Source organism: Hypanus sabinus, unplaced genomic scaffold, assembly GCF_030144855.1.
Source record: "Hypanus sabinus isolate sHypSab1 unplaced genomic scaffold, sHypSab1.hap1 scaffold_99, whole genome shotgun sequence".
Classification (NCBI taxonomy): Eukaryota; Metazoa; Chordata; class Chondrichthyes; order Myliobatiformes; family Dasyatidae; genus Hypanus; species Hypanus sabinus.
Window position 1 is genome coordinate 133839 of NW_026781846.1, and position 20281 is coordinate 154119.

Consider the following 20281-nt stretch of genomic DNA (forward strand, 5'->3'; position numbering starts at 1 on the left):
ACATTGATACGAAATGTTTCCTCAGATACGGAAAGTGTAACACAGAGGCAAGAGTGGATATTGGACCAGGGAAAGCAATATCTGAAGGGTTATGGGGGACAAGGAGATGGATAAGCATTGATAAGTATATGAACTGAATATGTATTTCACATCAGTCTTCATTGTGGGAGCGGGATGGCGGCTGTCCAGATGTCAGCGGTCAGAATTGTGTGAAGTTGCCCTAACTCGAGAGAAGGTTCCTGGGAAGCAAAGAGGTGTGAAGGAAAATAGATAATTTGGACAAGATGATGTACATCCCAGCATCGAGGAAGAGGTGGCTGAAGAGATTGTGGAGGTATTAGAAATGATGTTTCAAAAATCATTCAAAGACTAAAAATTTGGAAACGTCACTCCACTCTTCCAGAAGGAAGAAAGATGGAAGAACGGAAATTTTCTGACTGTTAGTCTGACTTCATTGGTTGGGTAAATATTGCAGTCAGCTGTTGGGAATTGTTTTCAGGGCACGTCAAGACACATGATGAAATCGGCAATTTCAAGCGTATTTACCTCAGGGGAAATCCTGCCTAAAATGTGCGTTGCAAGGATAAAAAAAATGGCTGATTGGCAGGACGCAGAGTATAGTAATAATGAGGACATTTTCTCTTTGGCTGCCGGTGACTAGTGATGTTCCACAGGACTTGGATGGCAGAATTGATAGCTTTATTGCAAAGTTTGCCGAATACATCAAGATAGCTAGACGGCCAGGTAGTTTTGAGGAAGCAGAGAGGCTATAAAAGGACCGACGATCAGAGGGATGGGTGTAAATGAAGCAGGTGGAATACCGTGCAGGGAAGTGTGTAGTCATACACATTGGGAAAAGGGACACCGGGGTACGCTATTTTCAAGTAATCTCAACTTCAGAGCACTTGTGCAGCAGTCCCAAACGAAAAACTTGTAGGTTGAGTCGGCGGTGACGAAGACGAATGCGATTTTAGCATACATTTCAAGAGGACGAGAATAGAAAAACAGGAATTTCCTGTTGAGGTTTTATATAGCATTGGTGATACTTCACTTAGAATATTCTAAGCAGTTTTTGGCCCCTGAGAAATGATGGACTGACACTGGAGTGAGTTTATGATAATGACTCCAGGATTTAATGTCTTGTCGTATGTAGAACATTAGATGGCTCTCAACTCGTGGCACTGGAATTCAGAAACTGAAGGGTGATATAATTGAAATGAACTATTGAAACAGAATAATGCCATTCTGTCAATCTAGCCTGTGCCAACCCGTCTATCTTCAGAGTTCCTGCAACTTCCACTGGGACCATATTCCTTCATACCCCTCCCACCATGAACCCATCCAAATTTCTATGAAATGTTGGAATGGAACCTGCCACTTGCTCTGGCAGCCCATTCCACAATCTCATCGCCTCTGAGTGAACAAGTCTCCCCTCATTTTTCTCTTAAAGAATAAGTAATGACCTTTCAAGAATCACTGGATTTGGGAATGGTTCTGGCGGACTACAAAGTTGCAATTATCACTCCATTCTTTAAGAAGCGAAGGAGGCAGAAGACATGAAATCATAGGACAGTTAGAAGGAACTTAGTGGTTGGGATGATCTTCAAAACCATTAACGATGATCTTTCCATGTACCTGGATAAGCATGATAAAGTAGGCCAACGTCAGCATGGTTTCCCTCAGGGGAAATCTTGCCTGACAAACCTGCTGGAATTCTTTGATGAAATTATAGGCAGAGTACAGAAAAGTGAATCAGTGAAAGTTGTTTGTTTGAATTTTCAGTTTGTCTTTTACAAGATGCTCTACATGAGGCTGCTTAACAAGATCACAGGTCAGGGTATTACAGGAAGGATATTGGCATCAATCGAAGATTGGATTATTTGCGGGAGGCAAAGATTGAGAGCAATGCAAACCTGTTATGCTTTCTGGCGGTAGCTAATGGCGTTCTGCTGGGTTCTGTTAGATATCGATGATTCGATGAGAGAATTGATGGCCTGGTTACCAACTTCGCAGTTGATATGAAGGTAGGCGCTGGGCAGATAGCTTAGAGTAAAACGGGTTATGCAGAAGTACTCAGACAGGTTTGGAGAAGAGGCAATATGGTGGCACATGAAATACACTCTATGGACTGCAGTCTTATGTCAGGTACGCAAGTTCTGTCAGCATAACGCTGCACGAACATGTTTAGCAAAACACTCCGATACAATACGGATTTCATGTTCTTGCAGACAAAAATGCTGTTTCGGTACTACAAGTCCATTTCCACAGTGGTGGAGAAGTGCCCAATCGCCCCTCGTCAACTGTACAATGCCTTCCAACTCCTACATCACTTCCCATTTCTGTAAACTCCTCCGACCCCGACAGCACTCGCCATCTCTGCAAAACCTTCTATCATCCACCCTGATGCATTCAGGTGACAGCTGACAAGATGAAGCCACTGCCCGTGTCTTATGGCATGGTTCATCAAACACCCTCACACTTCCTGTTTGTAAACATACCGATTTACATGGATACCTTGATTAAACCTGTTCCCAAATTGCCACCTGAAAAAAAAAAAAAAAAAAAAAAAAAATATATATATATATATATTCCCTTTTCTCAGTCCCGTGGTCCCCGCCATATCTGTTCACAGGATGAGTTTGACCTTTCTGGGACATGTCTCCCAGGTAGTCAGTCTCCCAGCTTCGCGGACGGCCATATCTGCACATGCTGTGTGCAGCTATAGCTCCTAATGGACCGCGTAAGGGAGCTGCGATTGCAGCTCGATGACCTTCGTCTGGTAATGACCAGCGAGGAGGTGATAGAAAGGAATTATAAGGAGTGAAAGGAATTGGTCACACCGGGGCCACGGGAGACAGACAAGTAGGTACCAGTCACGAGAGAGAACTGGAACAGTCAGGGACTAGAGAGTATCCCTGGCAACAGTGTCCGTTCCTCTGGCGCTGAGTCCGGCCCTGTGGCTCAGAAGGGTAGGGAAGGGAAGAGGAAGCAGTAGAGGTGGGCGACACTCTAGTTCGGTGGTCAGATGGGCGATTCTGTGGACGCAGGAAAGGAACTCGAATGGTATTTGCCTCCCAGGTGCCAGGGTCCGAGATGTTTCTGATCGCGTCCACGATATTCTGCAGTGGCAGGGAGGACAGCCAGACATCGTGGTACGTAGTAGTACCGATTACATAAGTAGAAAAAGGGGAAGAGGTCCTCAAAACAGACTACAGGGAGTTGGGAAGGAAGTTGAGAAGCAGGACCGCAAATGTAGTAATCTCGGGATTTTCTGCCCCTTTTTTCTGAGAGGGAGTATAAATGCGTGGCTGAGGGATTGAAGCAGGGGGCAGTGAATTAGATTTCTGGAGCACTAAGAACTCTTTTGGGGCAGGGATGATCTGTAAAAAAAGGATGGGTTGCACTTGAATCCCAGGGGACCAATATCATATTTTGGAGACTTGCTAACGTTACTAGGAAGAGTTTAAACTGGAATTGTTGGGGTGTGGTAACTGGGGAAGAGGCGGTTGGCTCACAAATAGAGGAAGCTTGGAGACAGTGTGTGAGGGAGGATAGGCAGGTGATAGAAAACGGACGCACTCAGACCGACGGTTTGAGATGTGTCTGTCTTAACGCAAGGAATACTGTAAACGAAGCGGTTGAGCTTAGAACATGGATCAGAACTTGGATCTATAATGTAGAGGTCATAACAGAGACTTGGATGGCTCAGGTTTAGGAAAGTGCCGGGTTTTACATGTTTTAGAGAGGACAGGGAGGGGGGCAAAAAAGGTGGGGCGTGTAAATGTTGATCAGATAGTGTCAAGCCTGCAGAAAAGGTGGACGTCAAGGAGTGGTTGTTTACTGAGACTCTGTGGTGGACATGAGGAACAGGAAAGGGTCAATAACTGCACTGAGTGTTTTGTACAGGCCGCCCAGTAGTAACAGGGATACCGAGGAGCAGATAGGGAAACAAATTGTGGCAAGGTATAAAAATAACAGTTGACATGGTGGGACATTTGGCATCTCCCAAGGTGTAGATGGGCTAGAGTTTGTTAGGTCTGGAGTTCTCCTTCGGTACGTTCCGATGAGACAGGGAAGTTATGGTAGAGTTTGGGCGCGAGGAAAGTTTGCCCGTCAACCTCTGTTTTGAGACTGGCAAGGAAGATCTACCGCAGAAGACTTCTTTGCAGTATGTGTCCGAGATGAGAAGGGAGCTGAAAAATGCTTATGAATTAGCTGAGGTCTCGGCTACCAAGCAGAATCAAAGAAATAGGAGGAGGTATGATCAAAAAGTTAACTTCTGCTAACGCATACCTGAAGACTGAGTAGTCATAAAAGTCTGGGGCTACCTGGGAAGCATACATTTGCTGACAAATTTGCATACATTTGCATACATTTGAGTTACCCCCTATGTAATGGAGAAGCAGGTGTCAAACGCACCAGAATTATGGGCGATACCAGAGGATGAGAATGGACCTGTGACGATTCTGCATCAGAAACACCTTCTACCTCTTGGGCAAGAGTTGCGTGTTAACCCAGAGCCTGCCCTGGACCCTACAACTAGGAAGAGGACTCTGCGGCAACGTGGAGAGACTGAAGGACTCGGAGGATGAGGAAAAGGGATTGTGGTATATGCTGTCCTTCGCCAACTCCGCAAACCGTGAGGAAGACATTCTTATCCTTTCCCACGCTGAGTCAGGTGACCTTAGCGGGGTGTGGAAGGAGAGGGGTTTGTGGAATTAGCAGGTCTCAGTCAGGCTTGCAGCTGGAGCAGGAAGGGTGTGTAGTCTCCACAGTAAATGGGGATGAAGCTGAGCAGAAGGTTCCGGTTTTCAGGAAGACAGGATTGATAGACCGGGGCTCGTCATGTACACCAGAGGTGTCCAAGGAGTGTCTGAAACTGAAGTAGTAGTTGATGGGACAAGGAAGTCTCAAAGAATAAGGAGACACCCAGGTAGGCTTTCCTATGTAGCACCAGGGGAGCAGAGTGCTACGAATATCCCACTAGTGAGATATGTCACGACCCTTTACAAATGGACTAGAGATGCTGCCATCATGAAATTCTACTGAAAACGATGTTATAAATTTGAGATAACAAATTACTTCTAACTCATGAGGACATGACTATTTTGGTATGGGCAGAGTGTATTGCCCCGGTTCGTACATTTACTGTTATGCTGTACGTGTTTCATATTAGTTCTGTAAAAGCAGCTTGTTTTCAGTTCGTTTGCCTTGTGGTTGAACATAAGAGATGAGGAGACATGTGCTCCATCCAATTCGGATGGTTGAACTAAGGGGTTGTTTCTCTGGTGAGGGACACTAAGGTTGGGCTTGGGTTTTGTTCTGCGGGGGATGGGGAGAGATGACGCTGCAGAGAACCGGTCGAAGCACAGAATCTGATGGGAGAGCCATTTGTTCGAGATGGGTTGCGAGCGACGTTCGGAAAGCGGTGTGTTATTTCTTGATGACAGAGGGCCCTGCATTGGTGATAGAGAACTTCCAGATGAGTTTCAACTTCTGCACATTTGACTGTTTAATTTGGATTGTGCTTTTTTATTTTTATTATTCTTTACTAACCTTTCAGTTAAGTCAAGATTCATAAATATATCTCCTTTAATCATGTGCAACGTACAGTCTGTTATTTGTAACAGGATAGCAGATTACACAGCATCCACACAAACAAGAGTTTGAGGTGGGCTCGAGGTCTCAATCTCACAAGTTTGGCGGGAATTAAAATGTCTTCCTTAGACTTACGCAGGCAAGGAAACCGGGGTGTTTCACCCGTATATCAGTGCATGTGGCCAGACACATAAAGATCAGAACTTAAACGGAATAGGGAATTAAAGTGACTGTGATTTTAAAGGAATAATCTCGACGATTTAACAAAGCAGGAAGATAGTGGGAGTTTGGAAGGACTTCAGTAAGGTTTCTAAGAAGACTCCGATGACAGATACAGGGACGCCGAGATGAATTGGCAAACTAGTCACAATATCAGCTCGGTAAATGGATGCAAATGGTAGTGTGCGTGTGTCTCTCTGTTCCCGGATGCCGGCTATAAGCGGCAAGTGTAGATTTACTGCTGGGTCCTTTATTGTTCGCAAAACAGTATGTGAATCAAAAAGTGACTTAATGCACTTTGTGAAATAACATTCTGGGAGGACATATAGACCTTGGCAGGGTTGATTTTAGTTGTAACCTTGCAATGCTAGGTCATACCTCTCTGAATGCAGTGGGACAAGTGGACAGTACAAGGGGTTTTTGTTATACGTGCATTGTACGCCGAAGCATTGCGTGGAAGAATTCCGACTCGGTCTTACATCTGTACGGAGCACTGGTTAGAGCAGAGTGACAGCAACGGGTGCAATTCTGATTCCCACGTCATGGGATGGATTTTGTAAGAACTGAACAATGGTAGATCAAAATTCACGTTTGTTTCTAGACTGTGGGGAATGGGATAAATTATAAGGAGAAGTTTGATTGTTTCAAATAGAAAATGAAGTGAAGGGTCCTTGTAGATTTTTTTTCAATTACGAGGAGGTGTATATTGTACAGATAGCCAACAGCTTTGCCTTTTCCTACGTCTGCAGTGGCTAAACCTACAGGCACATGCGTACACAGACCTGAAGACATTCTCTTTTCGCCCCGTTTGCTTGGTTATATCTGCAGCAGACGTGCTGGATGTAGGTGATAATAAAATAATGGAAAAGTGTTTGTATAGACTTGGCTTAACAAATATAGAGAGGGATACGGGCTGTATTATTGCTCTGGGGATTGGCATAGTTCGCCGTAGTCGAGCTGGGGCAGAACCTATGCAATATTGATCCCCCGCTGCAATATCCAAGAAGGTGGCTCTGTCACAACGCTGACCGCAGCGAATCTCCACTGCCAGTATAAAAGTCATTGCGATTGCTCCAGCTTTACCCGAGTTACCCTGCGGCCAGATGAGACCTGATGGTCAACGCAGCTGTGAAACTGAATGAGTGATCAGATACCGGGAATGTTGATGACATCACGGCCGTCGAGGACGCTCCTGCTCTAAAATGAAGTTGAGTGTTATTTTGTTCCAAGTCAACAGCCAGACCCATTATACATAAACACATAAAACTCAGATGCACATCGCGACCCAATGACGGGTGCCCGATGCGGAGAAATAGTGCTTAATGAACTTTCGAATTTTACGAACATGAGCTTTGCTTTACCTGTGCCTTTTAACCAATATTGAAAACAAAGTCCAAGGAGATTTTAACACCCGCCGTATTTCTTCTCTAAACTTAGCCTGGGTCGCTGTATAAATGCAGGTGTTCGTGCAGGAACTCAGGTACATGAGAAAGTGGCCGGCTTCAGTGGCGACGTAGGCAAAATCGGTGTAATCTCCGTCGTAATGCGCGGTTGCTGCGAGTCGGGTGGTCGGAAAGGTCACAGCGGACGTCAGCCACAACAGAATGAAACTGCCAGACACACTAAAGAGTAAAATGATGGATTTCCGGCGGCTTTCCATCTCCGGATCCTTCTGTGTTTGACTGCTGTGACCCCGCAGTCCGCGTCGCAATTTACCGGCTAATAAAATACGCCTTACTGTCACACAGTTAAACAGGGCTATCAGAACAAAAGGTAATATAACAGTTAAAATACTCTGCAGAATGGAGAATGAGGCTCCCACAGGAGACGTCATGAACCACGAGCTCGGCTTACAGCCCCAATGATTACCGTTAACTACACTGACGGGGTTAAACTCAAATAGAAACGGGACGTTCTGTAAATGCAACAGGAGCGCCACGGTTATAATGCCGGAAACAGCTGTCCTCACTGTGCAATATTTCGCTTTAAGCTTCTGACAACAGATCGCTACAAACCGATCGACTGTGAACAGGACAGTGAACCAGACCGAGGCTTGCAGGCTGGTTACATTGAGGTACATACCAACCTTACAGGCGGATGTGTAGGACAGGAAGGACGTTGGAAACTGGTACATGACGATATGATACCCGATTACACAGAACATCATCACCAGGAGATCTGCCATTGCCGTGGCAAACATGTAGTGGGATATACATTTGGAAAGGCCGCAATTCCCTCGGAAGAGGACCACCATTGTCAATACGTTCGCTAGGGGAAGAGATACAAAGCGTGAGTTACAAACAGGGCGAGGAGAAGTGTTACACTCGAATACTGTCAGAAACGTCAATAAATAAATAAGCTCTTACGCTTGGATATATCTGCCATTTTTCATCACATTTATTATCATCTTAAAGGTGTGATAGGGAGAAATTAATTCAAATCTCCAGCTGGACACTCAATTCCTGTGATAGCTATATTTACTATAATTCCCAACTGGTACGGATAAGACATATTATCAAAGGGTTGATCTGAAATTCACAAAGGTAGGGGTGGGGACGGAAGGAGAGGGAAGGAGCGAGTGAGCAAGAAAGAGAGAGAAAGAAGGAGAGAGAGGAGAGAGAAAGAGCTAGAGCCTGAAAGAGACAGGGCGAAAGAGGCAGAGAGAGAGAGAGAGAGACAGACAGACAGACAGACAGACAGACAGACAGACAGAGAGAGACAGAGAGAGAATTCAGCTACGGCAGCAGTTGTTACAATCCGCAAAGTTCCCACAATTCGTACTGTTCCACTGCTCCTGCACCAAAAGTTAAATCACAAAAATACATTTCAATCGGCTGTATCAAATTTACGCTGACAGTGGTCAACATCGGGGAGGATTGGTCGCTCTGAATTTGAGCACCATCGTCTGCGTTGAACTTTGGAGGCGGCGGGGGGAGTGGGAGCAGTGAACCTGATCCTGCATCAGCGTAGAGAGCGGCGACGAACCGTTCAGCAGCAATAGTCTGCCGTGTCTCCGCGCTGGGTTGGTTTCTGAGAGAAAGAATACCGAGTGAAATGTCTGTTAACAGAAGAGCGTCATAACATTTCAGACAGAGGATGTGTACACTTACCCGGAACACCGAAAGCTGCCAGAATAGGGTAAAATACAATCGCCACATGCCGGATTGTCAGTAGAGCCATTTTTCGGATATTGTACAAAATATGCCGCACTTCTTGCACTAAGCGCCACTCCGCTGCGTTCTGATCTCGCTGCCCTTTTATGCATTAATCTATACACCGGTTAAAAAAAAAAACAACAACAGCAACAATGGTTGCACACAACTCGAGTTAGTTACAGTCAGTTAACAAACAATGCGCCGTTTCTACTTCTGTGTTCTCACGGCGCCACAGGGAATACGGAAAGCTCAGTCCATAACACCGTCTGGTAAAGTAGACAATCAGAAACTTTTTAAAGCAGTTCCGCGCATTCCGGATTGAAATGCCAGTCATGAACCAGCACCTATTTCTATTGTTGCCTTCATATTAATTTCATTTGTTCTTAATTGTATTACATCTCCCTCCATATCTCTCAAAGCAAATTATAGCTTTAATTTAGCTCACGATTTATCCTGAAACCAATCCCACATCATATGAACCTTACAGCGAGCTTGAACAGTCTGAGTTATTTGCCTGAAGTAATTGTGGACCGTACGGATTCCATCATTTTATTCCAACTTTACCCATATTTCTTCAGTCACAATGAACTCAGCAGCCCTTTGCGCAGGCATGATTGACAACGATAGTAAACGTGAGCCCTTATTCGGAGCCAGGAAAGCCGATGCCCATTTGGTATTGGTAATATTTGTCACAGAGTTTATTATAGAAATCTTTAGCCTTCAATGATAACAAGCGGGGGTACTTTAACACTGTCGTACAGCGGGTACTTCCATGGCTCCGAATAAGGTCTCAGTAAATGGTGGTGCATATTATGCATCATCATTGGCTCCTCATTTCCATCACCAGACTCGGAACCAGCATCACGTTTACTATCTCCAGTAAATGTCGTGAAATGTCTGTATAGTACAATACGTCCAAAAGCGGCGCTAAAATAAACAATAAGAAATAAATAAACAAGAGATGTGGCGCAAAAAGAATTCAAACAGCGACGTAGTTTTTTTTTATTTAGAAAAGTTTAGTAATAATTTAGAAAGTTGATGGTTGAAGAGAATAAGCTCAACTAAGATATACGAGGCTTAGGGAGTGTTTTGCTGATACTGACGTCAACCCCCTGAACTCTTACATAGCCAGGAACAAAGATTTGAGCAGAATATATTGGGAAGTGTTTAATTTGGGGGGGGGGGGGAGTACTCATTATGATGCTATGAGGCAGGAACCTGGGGATGAAAACTAGGAACTGATGTGTTCAGGGAAAAGCCCAACAGAAATGTGAAAGTTGTTTAGTGCTTGGCGTTCTGGGTTGGTTTGCCACAGTGAGGTAGGGAAAGGATGGTAACTCGAAGGGGTCATGTCTGTGACAAGATGAGGAATATCCATTCCCGAGGATGAAAAAAGCAGGCTTAAGACCAACGAAACAGCGATCATCAGAGATGGTTCTGGGGAGTTACAAAGTCGCCAAGAAGGAGCCAAACAATGGACATCAGGTCATGTCTCTGGTACAGTGTGACAGTGTAGGGTTCATCTGTTCCTGCTGGTACATTTTAGAGAGTGAGAGTGTGGATTTCATACTGTATCTCTGTGTCTCTTCTACAGTGTGAGAGTGTGGATTTCATTCTGCATCTCGCTGACTTTTCTTCAGAGTGAGAGTGTCGGTATAATTCTGTGCGTATTCGTCTCTAGTACAGTGTGAGAGTATTGGGTTTATTCAGAACCTGTCATTCTCTAGTATAGTGTAACAGTGTGGATTTCATACTCTACCTCGCAGTCTCTTCTGCAGTGTGAGTGTTTGGAGTTCATTGTATATCTTTCGGCCTCTGATATCACGTGAGAGTGAAGGGATCATATTTTTTCTTTTTGCTTTTGTCCCATAAATCTGACATTAAATCATCCTGTATAATTAGCAGCATTTTTTATTCAACCTACATTTTGCACAACTATAACAAACTACCTCCAGATGACACCTCCAAATTCATTTTACAAACTGACCGCCGAACGATAGTAGTTATTTTGGAATAGTACTGCAAAAGTCTTTCAGGCGGAAATAGGACAACCGGCTGACAATGTCAATGTTCACACCTAATTATTAACATACGCTATTGCATGAACTTCAGTAGTTCTAGATTTGGAACGGTTCTACGTTATTCAATTATGTAACTGTGGTCATAGTAGTTGAATTGCGGAATGCGGAGTGACGTATTACCGCTGTAGAGTAAGGTAGATGATAAGGTGCAACATCAAAAGTAGACAGATTGTGAAGCCAATATTATATTATACTTCATATAATTATAAATACATTCTATAATAGTATAATAAATATTGTAATTAAGCCCCGTAACACGCGTTTTCAGGGTGATGCCGTATTCACTCCTGAATCTTTGCTACCTTTTCCCCCGGAATTGTGGTAGGAGAGTAGTTTTGAGTATTTTCAAACTGCTGTTCGTAGATATGTGACAACTAAAGGTCTAAAAGTTTCCAGAAGTTATACCGCGATATGGAGTTTGGATTCTTAAGAATTCATGCCTGACGTTGAAAGTAGAAGTGTGCTTGCACATCACATCTTCCTAATGTTAATGTTACTGTGTCTGTATGTCCCTTTGGCGGAATGGCCAGACTGCGCACAACACTACATGTTTATGCAGGCTAGTGTTTCTATAGATCCAGCAGAGCTACCTGCTCTGGCATTCACTACCGTCAGTCAACAGAATCATGTCTCAATTCGGCTGCTAAATTGCCCAATAAACTGGGCCCATACTTTCAGAGATCTGTCCATGTGCTCTCCGCGATCCCTCTGGTCCACCATTGTACTTCACATTCCACCATTTGATATGGATCTCCTGGCCTTACGTAGACATTTTGTCTGCATTTTGTCTGCACTTGTGCATTGCCATGCATCCTCCAGATTTCAAGGGGAAAGTTTTTCGTTTTACATCTATCTGTGAACTTATAGAACACAGAACCTAGAATAGTACAGCACATTACAGGCCCTTCGAGCCACAATGTTGTGCAGACCCTCAAACCCTGCCTCCCACATAACCCCACACCAACTTAAATTCCTCCATATACCTGCCGAGTAGTCTCTTCAACTTCACTAGTGTATCTGCCCCTACCACTGACTCAGTCAGTGCATTCCACGCACGAACCACTCTCTGAGTAAAAGACCTTCCTCCAATATCCCCTTTTAACTTTCCTCCCCTTACCTTACAGCCATGTCCTCTTGCACTGAGCAGTCATAGTGCATTGCGAGTAGGCAGAAGCTGCGAGCTCCCGTGACGGTAGGTAAACGGACAATGCAATCAGAAAAGCAGCGAGTTGTTGTAATTCGTACATACAGTGTTGGAGATGTAAACATGTCTTTCCAATGTAACATAATCCCACAGGACTGTCCACAACAAACTTATTATTCCTCCAGGATTGATCAGAAATGAGGTATGATTTTCATTTCACGGCGAGCTCCTTTCGACACACGGGGTGGAATGGCAGAACAACCCATTGTGAGTGAAACCGCATTCCCAGTACACCAGTCCCACCCGGCCACAGTGGAGAAATTCACCTGGTCCCGGAACTGGTGAGAGTTGTTCCTGGAATCTGGCACCGGCTCTTGCTGCTCCACATCCAAGAGCAAAGGATCCATTCCGACCATGACAAGGGAGTCAGTCTCAGAAGGTCATAGCTGCCACCGAGATGGCACTGACACTGAACACGGTAATTTCCTTGTCACCCATCCCCTCTTCCCTCCTTCTGTCACCGATGCACACAAAGGACGGTATCCCTCTGCCAATGAACGTGCCATTCAGCTCGCGTTGGGTCAATGGAAGGAGGGCTGTGCAGTCACATTTCACTCCTAGTATACAAACTTTGGCTCCGAATATTAGTCGAGACCTCCGGTGTCAGAGCACAGCAGATTTTAAATCAGATTCTCAGATAACAGCCCGAGTGAGATGACACTATCGATGACTTTTGTCTGTACCAAACTATACGAATTTATTTATGTTCAAAATCTGACTAAAATTATTTGCGTTTTTCCTATGGCTAATCCCTTCAGCAACAAGTATATGGATTTGGATAGAACAGGGTGGGGTTGATGATTCATCAGGGCACAACAGCAGCCGTTGCAATGGAGCTGGCTCTAAGGCGCTGTATATAAGGGTAAAGTCAGGCAGTATTGTAGTGATAGGCGACCAGATAGATAGGGGGACAGCCAGGAGACTCTATGACAGCAAATACACAAGGTTGGTGTGCTGCTTCCGGGACGCAAGGTTCCAGGATGCATCCGAGTGTCTCAAGGATATCATCAAGCTGAAAGCTGAACAGTCAGAGCTTGTGAAGTGTGTTGGCATGAATGACACAGGCAAAATGAGGAAGAGCTTCACGCAGTGAGTACATAGAGTTGGGAATGTGACTGAACAAGGACCTCCAACGTACTTATCTCCGGATTACTTCTGACTGATCGTGCTGGCGCAAGTCGGAATGGTATGAATGTGTGTCTGAGGGACGATAGTGCAGGCTGCAGGGTTTTAACTCCTTGGGCCATTGGAATGCTTTTTCGGGGAATGGGTGATCCGTACAAGAGGGACGGATTCCATCGGAACTGGAGGGGAACTAATGGTAAACACAAAGTACACTGCAGATACTGTGGTTAAGACAACACGAACAAACACGCTGGATGAACTCAGCAGGTTATTATCCTTGCAAGCGTAAGTGCTACATCAGTCCCGACACCTCCTCTCTTACAACAATTCAGGGCCCCAAATTGACCTTCCAGGTGAGGCAACATTTTACAAGTGAGTGTGCTGGGGTCAACTATTACATCCGGTGCTCCCGGTGCGGCCTCCTTTACATCGGCAATACCCAACGCAGATTGGGGGAAGTCTTCGTCGAGCACCTCCTCTCCGTCCTCCACAGCAAACAGGACCTGCCGTTCGCCACCTACCGCAACTTTGCTTGTCATTCCCATTCGAACATGTCCATACACTGCATCCTCTATTTCCACGATAAGGCCAAACTCAGGTTGGAGGAGCAACACCTTATATACAGTCTGGCTAGTCTCCAGCCCCTTGTTATGAACATCGAAATCTCCAACTTCCGTTAATTCCCTCCCTCTACCGTGCCCCATCCCACTTAAACTCTACCTCCTCTTCTAGCTGCCTATCACCTCTCATGACTCTGCCTTCTTCTAGTACCCATAGTGCTTTCCCCTTAGATCCCTTCTTCACCTCTCCTTCCTATACACTCTCTGCTTCCCCTCCCCCACCCCTTGATCTTTCCTCTGATTAGTTTTTTTTTTTACCTGGCACCTACTAGCCTTCTCCTTCCCACCCTCCCCTACCTTCTTTATAGGGCCCCTGCCCCCTCTCTTTTCAGTCCTGACGAAGGATCTCGGCCCGAAACAGTAACTGCTCACTTCAGCGGATGCTGCCCGACCTGTCGAGTTCAACCAGCGTGTTTGTCAGGGGAACTACTACCCTGACCGGAAGGTTAGGTACTGTTTGTCGAGGGTTTAAACTAATTTTCCTATGGGCTAGGAACGAGAGCACCGGAACAGAAAATGAAGTAAGGCGGAGGCAAAATTCAAATAAGTTATTTGTTGGGTTGAAATCAGACTTCTAATGCGACGAGTACATTACAGATCCCAGACGGAGAGCGGGACTAGAATGGATGATGACTATAAAAGGATTTCATAAGTTTAGAAAGCGCAGAGGTGGAGGTAAAAGAACGTGGAGTTGTACTTCTAATCAGGGACAATATTACAGTGCCTTAAATTTACCTACGGACTTGGTCTCTACCCCTGTCTCTCACATTCTCGACTCTCTGGATAAAGAAAAAAAATCTTCCTTATGTCCTTTGTAAAAGTTCGCCCCTCAATTCTGAGGCTGTCCCCTTTGGTTCTGGATACATTACCACTGGAAACATCCCCTGTACGCCCAACTTATCTGTGGCTGTGCGGGTCTTTTGCTATCTAGTTGTTGTAAGGGAATGTCCCCTCAGAGCATGCTGCCAACAGTTACTAAGATGTCTGCCCTTACAATCCAGTGCTAGCTCTTGCCGTGGTCTCTACCCTTGGAAAATGGTGCTAGTTGTAATAAAGGTCTCTACACTTACAGTACGATGCCGCTGACGTAAAGATCTATATCCTTACAGCTCGTTGCCATTTGTCGTAAACATGTGTACCTTGCCGTGCGGAGCCAGCTATTGTAAAGCTCAGTGGCCTTGCAGAATGGTGCCGACTATTGCAGAGATGACTGTCTTCGGTCTGGTGCCAACTCTTTCAGTGGTGCGTATCCTTCCCATACCGTGCATGGTGTTGCAAATGCTTATGCCACTATAACACAATGCTGATGGTGCTTTTTTTAATCACAGCTGCAGTGCAAAACTGGGATTGTCCAGATATAGGTGATCAGTGTTGAAAACAAATCTACTCTTGTATTGGAGTCTTGTACTAGTCTGTGCCCTTACTGACCGGTGCATCCTCTGGCAGGTGGGTCTGCTTGGAATACAGTGTAAGTGACTTTACAGACGTGTACCCTTATTTAATAAACTGATCTTGTGGGCCCAGATGGATTACAATTCCCCTGGAGATCAGACTAAGAGTTTGATGTTATTAGTAGCCACGGGATCACTGTGGGTGGTGTAGATCATCCAGCCCATCAAACCTATACTAGCTCCTGCTACAACAACATTCATTCCGTCCCGTCCCCCATTTTCTTCAGACAGCTCGATAAGTTTATTTTCCTAAATAACGTTCCTAGTTCCTCTTCGAGCATGCTGATTGCTTGATCCCCCCAACCTGGCAGGCACTGTGTCCCGGTCGAGAACCACAGTCGCAGACCCCATTGATCCGTTGCCCACTGGGCTTCAATTCATTGACCAATAAACTGGGAACAGTACAGCACAGGAACAGCCCCCTCTACGCAATGTCTGTTTACTGACCATAATGACAACTTATACTGCATGTTTGCCTGGATGGGGCCTTTGTTCCCAGTGGACTGAATCCCCCAAAGGAATGCACAACTTAATACACGACACCATCACCTCCTCAGTATCAGTACGTCTGAAAATATCACTATACTCCCTCCCTGACCTCACTTCTCTCCATGTCATTCTCCTTAGTGAACTCCAATGAATACAAATGAATAATTTTGTATATCACATGCTAACTCTGGCAGCAGCCATAGACTCACTCTTTGATCTTGTGTGGTCCTGTGCTCTCCAAGTATACTTACTTGTTCAACTTATCCAGAGGGAATAATGGCAGAATTGTTTTTTTATTGAACAACAGAATGAGCGATTTAAATTGCCAACCTTAACCCGTCATGTCACTATAGTCAAACACAGTGCAACTCCCGAACTACTCGAACTCGTGTTTCCGACTTCACAGGAGTTAAACCTCACTCAGTTTAACTCTACCTAATACTAATGTTATTGGACAACTTCATTCCATTCAGGCTGGATGTATAATATTTCCTTCATCGTTAAAACAAAGTTTGACCTATTTCCCACCGCCCGGTACGACCGGGTATTTCGTAATCTGTTTGGTTTCGCAGGTACCTCCCTCTTCGTAGGCAATGCATAAAAAATGTGAACCGTGTACATTGCGCCCCACCACACGAAGCCCAATGCTATTCTAACCTCTGTACGGTCATCCGAGGCAGTGGAAGGCATGAAGCCTATCATAAAAGCACTTTCGGATCAGGAAGTGCTGCTACCAACCTGTGGTCCTTGTAATTTTCCTGTTTTACCGTTTCCAAAACCAGGTTCTGATAATGAGTGACTTGTTTTACTAATGAAGCACCACCCCGCTCCCGAACTGAAATGCTTCCCGTTTTGGGAATTTTCAATTATTGTAGACATTGGATTCCTGAATATCAACTGATGTAGGCTTCTCTTCGACAAGCCACATTACTGAGCATGTCCGCCGAATTGCAACAGACTCAGGAAATGAACGCAGCCTTTAATACTCTTAACACCGCTTTGTCAACTTCCTCTGCTCTGGGCATATCTGACTATCCAGCTCGTTTCCAATTATTTGTGAATGTCCAACAAGGGTTTGCTAGTGGCATTTTAACACGACGTAATGGGGGCCTCAGACCACCCATTCCTTATTATTCTGCACAATTACACCATTTGTAAGAGGCAATGCCAGGTTGTCTAAGATCTGTCGCTGACACTGCAATCACGGTAGAAAAGTCCAATCCTATTGTGCCTGGATCACTTTGTTGAAGGGTCGAGGCCCGAAACGTCTCTTTTACATAGATGCTGCATGGCCTGCTGAGTTCCTCCAGGATCTTGTGGGTAGTACCTTTATTTCCAGCATTTGCAGGTTAGTCTTGTTTGTGATTGTACTCAGACAGCAGTCAGCATCAGGAGGATATGGGGTGCATTCACACAACCGAATTAAGCCCTCTGCCATCTCTGGAATGCGGTGGTCTTGTCATATAATCTTGCCGGACAGTTTTGTTGTAGTCGTCAAACCACTCAAACTGCATGAGTTATACCGGTGTTGTATAACGCTGATCGGCTGCAGGGCGGTGTATCAGTGAGGACGGAGCTAGAAATGCAAAAAAATGAGGAATGTTCCGTCAGCAAGCGGTACCGCATCATTTAAAGTAATTCTGTAAAAAACACTGTCTTTCAATCCTCAGACACGAGGTGTTGATTCATTTTCCTTGTGATGAACGGTAAGCTCAGATCATCAAATATTAATTAACATTCCAACCGACTCGACCTTCCCAGCTGAGCGTTTCCAGTAATTTCCTTGTTAATTCGGATTTCAAATATCGATTACAGTTCCAGATAGAACTCAGTTAGATCCAGAGAGAGAGAGAGAGAGAGAGAGAGAGAGAGAGAGAGAGAGAGAGAGAGAGAGAGAGAGAGAGAGAGAGAGAGAGAGAGAGAGAGAGAGAGAGAGAGAGAGGGACGAGAGAGAGAGAGAGAGAGAGAGAGAGAGGGAGAGAGAGAGAGAGAGAGAGAGAGAGAGAGAGAGAGAGAGAGAGAGAGAGAGAGAGAGAGAGAGAGAGAGAGAGATAATACAAAAACGAGCAACTTTTTCCCATGGCTTTGGAATTTTATTACAGTTCAGCGTACAGGTATTATCAGAGTAAATATATGCACTACATAAAACAGAGATTTATTTTGTTCAGTAGGGGACCGGGCGAGTGGACAGAGAGAAACAAAGAATAGAAGGCGAAGTAAGAAAACAGAATATCACGAGGCCTTGGGACGTGAACGGAGGTAAAGACGGAAATATGCTGGGACAAAGACAGAGCCGTCCGCAGATGGAGCCGGAGTTGAAAAAAGAAAAAAAAAAACATATCCGTATTTTAGAGAGCTCAGCTGTTGGCGGTTGTTCTACATATCGGCAGTCAGGTATAGAGGGAACGTGGTGTTTGAGTTCTGTGTACTGCAGAACGGAACTGGTCGCTCTATGATTTAACATAATTAGTTAACATTTTCAGCGGGTATTTCACCGCGTTCTTCAGCTCCTCTCTGAACTTGCTCTGAGTCACGGCGTAAATACATGTGTTGGTGCAGGAGCTGAGGACCTGCAGTATTACAGCCGTAGAGTCTGCGATATAAACAGGGTCCACGGCCGAGTAGCGAGTGATTTTTGTAATCCACTGGTAGATATCGATTACCACCCGTGTTAACCACAACAATATAAAACTCCCGGTTATACTCAACAGTAAAACGACCGATTTCCGGCTCTCCGTCTCCGGGTCCTTGTCATTCTTTCCATCACTGCGGCCCCACAGCCCCATCCGGATTTTATTGGCGAAACAAATCCGTCTAACGGTTAGAACATTGAACAATAAAATCAGAAACAACGGGAGAACAGGCATGAAAATGCGATGAATCATCACAAATGCGCCCCACGTGTGGGACGCAGAAAAGCTCTTTTTGGTCAAACAGCCATAGAAAACTCCATTAATTATCTTCGTAGGCTGTAATGTAAAATAGAAAGGGATACTTTCTAAACAGCCCAGGACGCTCACTGTCCCGATAACCACAGCCGCCGTTCTTTCCGTGCAATATTTTATTTTCAGCTTTACACAGCAAATGGCCACAAATCTGTAACAGGTGAACGCGACTGTCAGCCAGACAGAGATCCCGGTACTGGCTACAAGCAGGCAATAAACGACCCTGCAAACGGGAGTCAAACGGAAGACAGAAAATCTGAAATATATCATAACAGTCCACTTCAGCAGGGGTTCAGAGATAACGACCATGAGATCGGCCGCTGCCATTCCCAGCAGGTAGCGAGTGATACATCTGGAGAGACCGCACTTTCCTCGGGACAGGATTAAAATCGCCACCAGGTTAACTGCAAGAGAGAGGGAAGGAAGCAGTGAAATTACTGACGAGTTCAGGAAATTGAGCAGCAGTGTGATAGACTCAGATTAGATCTTGTGATTTTTTTCTGTCTCAAAACCGGACGCAGAACATATGAACCCGCTGACAGTCTGCATTATTGGTGTGACAGAGAACTTGCCACGAGTTTTGTAAATGTGTTAAATCTGGGGGAAATTATCAAAACCGACGAGAGAGGAGCTGCTTAAAGGCTTCCTCTGCCGCAGTTGAGAATTGAGAGTTAGGGGGCAAAACAGTGAAGCATGGACATTAAATAACCGCATCACTGGTTCGGAGCAGCACAGGAACAAAACGAAATCTGCATCTGCTGTTACCTCTGCTCACATTTCTAAAATAAATAAGCCCTGAACGTTGTTCCATTATCCCGTCACACAATTCACACGCAATTCCTATGGACAGACCCACAGAAGGACGACAGGTTCTCACAGATGCGGTATAACCCGGTGCCCTCCTGTGCAGACATTTCAATTCACCGTTATTCTATGCATCGGGGCAGCGGAGAGGATTTCAATCAGATAGCATCTCGGCTCCATAATGGACCGCTGCCTGCTACGAAAGCAATGGGATTAATATTGCCAGAACCTTACGCCCATGAATGAAATGCGGGGACATGACAGGTGACTGTGGAAACAAGTAGCGAGAAAAACACTTCAGAATAAGAATATTCGTATTAACTCTCAGTTTCTGCCGTTTGCAGATGTGACAGCGGCTTACCAGGAATTCCAACGGCTGAAATAACCGGATAGTAAATGTCTTCAAACCATCTTCAAACCGCCAGATTACTGGATATCCCATCTGAGTGACGCAGCGAACGCTATTGCTCTGAATTCCAAAGCTCGGCAAGACACTCTGGACTGACGTACTGCAACAGGCTCTTATTTATACAGGGGATCGATCTCCAGTGACAAGTCCCACATCTGACCACTGTTACTGAAAAAACAAA

The 20281-nt window shown here is 45.1% G+C and overlaps 1 protein-coding gene and 1 long non-coding RNA gene across 2 annotated transcripts in view; both read right to left on the reverse strand.

The window, feature by feature from the left end:
• Positions 1-1916: 1916 nt before the first annotated feature.
• LOC132390617 (G-protein coupled receptor 39-like) lies at positions 1917-8202 on the reverse strand. The gene is made up of 3 exons (XM_059963215.1): positions 8184-8202; positions 7179-8085; positions 1917-2043 (listed from the first exon to the last, which is right to left on the reverse strand). The coding sequence occupies exons 1-3, from the start codon at positions 8200-8202 to the stop codon at positions 1917-1919; spliced, it is 1053 nt and encodes a 350-aa protein (XP_059819198.1).
• A 544-nt stretch (positions 8203-8746) lies between these two features.
• LOC132390616 (uncharacterized) overlaps positions 8747-20281 on the reverse strand; it is a 277835-nt gene continuing 266300 nt past the window's right edge. Inside the window, exons 2-3 of the long non-coding RNA XR_009510952.1 lie at positions 8928-9086; positions 8747-8847 (exon numbers count right to left, since the gene is read on the reverse strand). This is a non-coding gene — a long non-coding RNA (uncharacterized LOC132390616). The remainder of the gene's footprint in view (positions 8848-8927; positions 9087-20281) is intronic.